We start from the raw sequence: 6,284 nt of genomic DNA, 5'->3' as shown, positions 1-6,284 counted from the left end.
GCTGCTGGCTGTTGCCTCATATTTAACAAACAGATGTGAGAGTGGTGTTGATCATCTTACCCCAACTCTCAGCAATAAAAGGGAATACGGGACTATTTATTAAAGCTTTGACTTTCAGCCTATGTGCAGATATTTGTAGTTGAAGCAAACTGTAAGTCAAAGTGTTTTTTTAACAGGGTTCGTAATGACTTTGTATTTTTTTTATACCACTGCCCCTGCATTCTCTATTTGCTACTATGGGAGGGAGAGAGGGGACTGCAGGCTAACAAGGGGGATGGCACCCCCATCTCAAATCACCTACCGGTTCAAATGTTAGTACATATTACCTGGATTTCAAAAACAACAGCCTGTTTTGTTTCAAGGTGGGATGGGAATGGCTAGCCACATTGGTTGCAGCAGACCAGTAGAGAAGAAGAAAAAATGGGCTTATATACGGTTAACACTTTGACTCACAGTCTGTAATGCATGTCAGTGGTACACGTCTAAGGTCAGAGATGATGCAGCTGGCGTGTGAGAATTTTGCAAAACAGCCTGTGGGCTAAGGTAAAAACAAAATCAAACAGGCACAACGTTGTTTAAGTGCAGGCAGCATTGTAATTTGACTAAAGGCACAACTGCTCTGACTGCCGGCTTACCGCTCTGCTACACAGTCGAAGCTGGTCTCATGAATCGACAAAGCGAAGAGAAGGTTTGAGGTTAAACTGTTGAAGGTCCAGTGTTTTCTCTCATTCACTGAGCAGGAAAGGTGTGGTGATCATATGTGCCCAGCTGAAGAGTCCATGTACAGTTTGAGTGGTTATATTTACAGTCTGAGTGTTTGTAATACACAAGGTAGAGTGGTGAATGTGAGCAGGACAGAGCACAAGATGAAAAGAAGTCTGGAGAGTCGGACAAACCAAGGTCTTCAGATCGTGCCCTTAGACACCCATAAGTCCTCATGTTTTTTCCAGACAGTCTCTACTCACTAAAGCTGAAGTTCAGGCCGGAGCTCTCTGTGATTGGGGAGGAGGGGCCTGCACTGGATACAGCACTGGAGGGGATACTGCCATCTTAAAAAGCAAACGGATCATTCAATCACATATCTTTGTAGCTCAGAAACAAGATCTTAATGCATATTTGAACATATTGCACAAACAGCACAGTCATTAACCTGAAAACAGATACATTATTTGGTACAAATCCTACATTTTTAAAAACGTAATCTATGATGAAAGTAATAATCGTATTAATTGCCGCTCTCCGACAGTCTGGGCGTGTACTATGTGTTGCTGTGTGTGCATCATGTGGGGGGACACAATCTGAACAAAGAGGGGGAGTGATCCGCAGTACAAAAACAGAAAAGCAACAGCGTCATCCCCCTGCAGATTCATCTTCTGTTGCCATGGAGAACTTCATGAAAAAAGTTTTTAGGGATTTCATAAATTAAGCCACATACATATAAATAATTTATCTACAATGTATTCTTAGGATTTAAGATGAGGATCGATTTCAGTACACTTTAAAGTTCTCATGACATGGTGCTCTTTGGATGCTTTCATATAGACCTTAGTGGTGCCCTAATACCGTATCTGAAGTCTCTTTCCCAAAATGCAGCCTTGGTGCAGAATTACAGCCACTAGAGCCAGTCCCTGAATTAGCTTTCATTATTATGTGCCATTTCTGAGGGAGAGAGAGAAGGAGAGAGGGGATGGGGATGGGGGGGGGGGAAGGGGGGGGCAAGGTGGAGGCTGGGGGGTGTGGCCTTGACCAACTGCCACTTTTCTCTTTGAAAGCCATGATGTCTCTCGTATGGGTTGGGCCAAATTTTCTGGGCAAGCAAAGCAGAGAAAGGGGAGGTTACCTTGCCCCTTATGACCACATAGATTCCAGGATCCATCTGAGCTTTCATTTTCACAAAGGCAGAGTAGGATACCCCTGCTTGTGCGATGAATAAGATCGACAGAGAAATAAAAAGCCACACAAAGTGCGCACAATGTAAGTAAAACACAAAGGTAGCATAAAATGGGGCGATAAAAGAGAAACTAAGTTAAAGATAAAGATGCTTCATCAACCAACACTGAGAATAGGGGCTAAATTAAACACCGCACCACCCAGGGGGTAGAACAGATAGAAGAGAAGAGAAGAAGTGAAGAGAAAAATTGAAGAGGAGAGAAAAGAAGGAGCCGTGTTTTATAGGTTATACATTTTAAAACTTATCCCACAGGATGGCCTGCCAGACACTTACATTCTGCTGTTATTTAGCTTGTATGACAGTTTGAGGGCTTGTTTACTAAGATACAGCTCATTTTATGAGAATCCAGGCAGCTTATGAAATGCCCCAACTTTATAAAATGTAATATGCACATTTTAGTCATTTCAAATGATTCTCTTACCCATATGAACATAAAATGCCTTGTGATGTTGGTGTTCAGAGTAGTAGTCAAACAATGATTTGATCCTCAATTAGTTATCGTAAAACTCAAATTTTGATAAACAATGAGTCATTCAATTAAAGCCTTCCTTCTTGACCTAAACTTAAGCATGCACAATCTTTTTCAGCATCACTATCTTCTCATTTGTACGGCTACTCATTTTCACACATGGGAGCTCCACTGGCAGGACTGGTGATTAAAAGCCTTGTTCAAGGCAGACTATGAAACGGAAACTGCCACAGAGCAGTGACTGCAGTAGTTTTAGATTGATTCTGGGGAAATAGATTTTTTACCAATCAATGTAATATATTACTACTGTAATATAGTCTTATTTAATAACAAATATTTACAAATAGAATCCACAAATCCCCCAAATGCTTTGTATACAGCGCAAAATATATTCTAACATGCTCATTATTTCCTTTCATTGCAGTAACAGTTCGATTTAGCTGGGGTATTTCTGTTTCTAATCTTCATGACTGCATTCACATGCAGACTTCTATTAGAGGAGATAAAACAACACTCACGCCATAGAGGCTGGCTTGGTGGCTGAAGAGATGCTTCCGATCCAGAGGAGGACAGAGGCTGCTGAGGGCTGTAGAGAGATGTCTGGCTCTGAGAGTCAAACAGGCTGGACAGTGCTGGAGCCAAGACAATCAAAAAACAAATTAAGTTTAGTTACCAAATGGCAGTTAACTTAATAGAATCCCAGTGCTGTTTTATTAAGATGGCTTTACTCCAGTTGAAGTGGTCAGATTAGATAACTATTTTAGGAATTGTAGCTTCCCCCCCCCCCCCCCCCCCCCCCCCCACATACTTTAGTCCCCCAATATTAGAAAGAAAGAAAGAAAGAAAGAAAGAAATTGGACAAGTTGATTTGTACTCATTTCTATTTAAATTCACGACCATTCATTCTTTTACAATTTCTTTTTTTGGTCCTTAAAATTATTCTTAGTTTTCTTGTGTGTATGTGAAGGATATTTTAACCGCTAACGCTTTCCCTCGCAGAACACAGAAGTTGCTGGTCTTCTGCTGCCTCGATCGGTTTGTTTGTGTTATTGTGTGACTTTGGTTAAATCCAACTAACCCTTCAAAACACCAAACTCACACAGTAAAACAAACAGATCGAGGCAGTGGTAGACCAGCATCTCCCGTGGTCTGCGAAGGAAAAGTATGTTTTTTGTCAAAAGAGGCTAGTGGATTTGATGAGAACACAGATAGCGGCTTCAGTTCCACGTCGGTAAGGGCTGTCTGACAGCAAGGTAAAGTGATAATACAAATGTTCTAAATATGTTTTGCTGTGTGCCCCCGTCCACAGCAGTGCATTGCTTCCCTTCCATGTTGGTACTCCTGTTTCACCAAACTTGGGGCGTGCCGACCATCATCTACTGTAGGTAATACATTGTCTATGGAAAAGTACCCCATACAACCCCACTTCATTAGATCCAAACTATCACTTTCAAATATGTGCTGCACCGGAACTTGCATTGTGTTTTTTCCCCTAACAAAGCTTTTGTCTGCATTTCATAATTAGTGGAAAACTAAACCACACAAAGAAAGGCTGGTTGGTTATATGTATAAGTTATTGCTGCTTTACTATGCACACCTACCTTTCATGGTTTTGGTGTGGGCATCGCTGCTGTTCGCACACACCGTGTTGAGGAATTCGTCCACCTGTTTCAGTGAGAGCGAGTTGTGCAGTGTCTCCAGTGGGTAGATAGAGGGCACCATGGAGCAGCCTTCAAACCCTGCAGCACAAGACAGGGGAGACAGAAATACAGCCGGTTGTACCACATCTCCTTCTCCATCCAACGCAAGAAGAGGAGGAGAGGTGACACTATTGCTCTCTGTGCATGTTGTTTGTCTGCTCATCCTCACATTTTATTTGTTACTAGCCATACAGACTTTTGTTTCTGCTGCGGTAAGATCTGAAATTAGTGGCTTGTTACAGTGACTGGTACAGTTACCCTGCTGTCTGGCATCTGACAGCAGCTTCCACTCCACAAACCTTTCTAGCCATAATTAATTCCACCAACTAAACTCTGCAATATGGCTAATGTTAATTTTCTTTTCTGGTTAGTTTGACCATAAAAAGCAGGATGTTCTGAACATCCGGGGATTTGTCATATAAATGCATTAAAGAGGGTGTAGATCAATTCACTCTGATTCACACCACATGAAAAATAATTGATGAATAAAAGCACATTTATCACATAGTGAGTGGCTGTCAACTTTAGTTTCCATGCTGATGCTTAAACAGTATTTTTCTTTAAGGGAATGTTTTATACGAAATACAATTAGTCTGTAAACCTACCTAGGTGACAAGACGGGCTGCCAACAAGAGTAGACCATCAAGAGTGCAGTGTTGCACTGTGTATGGTTCCTGTGTGACAGATTTGGTTTTGCAATCAATCCTGTTGTACATTTTTATCTTGCCTTTATGTCATTGCCTTTTATCCGGTTTTATTTTGAGCTGGCCGAAGTCTGTATGGATAGATTTATCCATTCATTCATTCATTCATTCATGTACTGCATATTTTCCTTTCATAAAACGATGTCTATTTGCTGAGAAACGTCAAACACAAACAACTGTGCCATGGCAAGCTGACTTTTACACACAAACTTACAGCAAATACAATCCAGTGTTATTCAGCGCGGCCCTACAAAGAACTCTATGAAGAAGCGATTCCATGAAACAGAAAAGAGGAATGGATGAAGGCTGAAGCAGCACATCCATATCCCCAGAGAGCATGCTGGTCAGCCTTGCATTTCTTCATGACCAATATGCTATGACTACAAATTTTTCCAGGGCTACTCCCTAAAACTATAAACGAGACAAACGGAACAAACTGTAGTCAGCACTTAATGGGAACCATTCAAGGCCTTGAGGGGCCAAGATGAGAATTTCCCCTGTTGATCATTTTCACATCTAAATTTCGGTGTTTCTCAACGTTATATTTCTCATGGGATAATTTATGTGCTGAATATGACACGAAAGGTCAACAAAATCTGTTCACAGTCAGTCGCTTCTGCTGTCACTCCATTTTCCATCTTGACATGACATTTCTTTGGCCAATTATCTGATATACACAAAAACAAAAAGAACAGTAGTGTAAAAGCAGGATACATCACAGCCAGCTGCTTTAACACTTAAGACACTCTAGACTGTATTCTTCCATTAATCATCAAATTGTTTCCTCATTGGATGTTGGCCAACGTAGCCTTAATTATTACACCAAGGTAAGAGGATCGATGTTCAAAAAGAAAATGTCTTCCTGTCAAACTTTGAAGACAGAAGGAAAATAATACCTGCTTGGCTTAAACTGATGATACAAAGCCTCAGGAGGAAGTGTTTCGGTGACTCAAGATGTGTATCGTATGTTTGCTTCATGACATTTATCCTCACGTCTATCTGTTTGTTCTGTCCTTACTGTACTGTCTAATAAACTGTTAAGTGAAAATGTATTTAAAAAAAATGACGATGGCATTTATCTTTACTCTTGCTCCCCCCCAGCCTGCTGCAGCCTCTCCATGTGGATATGAAATTCAGCTCACACACCAGATACAGTGGAAGCATGAAACACTAATGCTAATCTGCACCATTCACTCAACCATCTACTAACCCAGGTGAACACAAAGACAGGACAGTGAAATTTAACAGATAAAAAAATAGTCATGAAATGTGGCAAAGCCAAAAAATCTCAATCAAATACAAAATCTTTAAGTTATTACTGACAGTCATCACAGCTGACTGCAAAAGAATAATTAAGGTGACTGTGATTCTGGGATGGGTGGTGCCGATATACACTCACCGGCCACTTTATTAGGTACACCTGTCCAACTGCTCGTTAACACTTAATTTCTAAGCAGCCA

At 41.0% G+C, this 6,284-nt stretch overlaps 1 protein-coding gene across 11 annotated transcripts in view; it reads right to left on the bottom strand.

Annotated features, from left to right (window-relative positions):
* Positions 1–325: 325 nt before the first annotated feature.
* The window catches only part of ppip5k1b (diphosphoinositol pentakisphosphate kinase 1b), a 45,372-nt gene continuing 39,413 nt past the window's right edge, over positions 326–6,284 (bottom strand). For all 11 annotated transcript variants that reach the window (XM_034879534.1, XM_034879535.1, XM_034879537.1 and 8 more), the window contains 3 exons: positions 4,022–4,159; positions 2,939–3,052; positions 326–1,049 (listed from right to left, as the gene is read on the bottom strand). In XM_034879534.1, the coding sequence (XP_034735425.1) occupies positions 958–1,049; positions 2,939–3,052; positions 4,022–4,159 (344 nt within the window). In that variant the 3' untranslated portion in view covers positions 326–957. The remainder of the gene's footprint in view (positions 1,050–2,938; positions 3,053–4,021; positions 4,160–6,284) is intronic.

Source organism: Etheostoma cragini, chromosome 8 (genome assembly GCF_013103735.1).
Source record: "Etheostoma cragini isolate CJK2018 chromosome 8, CSU_Ecrag_1.0, whole genome shotgun sequence".
In the NCBI taxonomy this organism is placed as follows: domain Eukaryota; kingdom Metazoa; phylum Chordata; class Actinopteri; order Perciformes; family Percidae; genus Etheostoma; species Etheostoma cragini.
The sequence above is the reverse complement of the archived record's forward strand: the minus strand, read 5'-3'. Positions and strand labels throughout refer to the sequence as shown.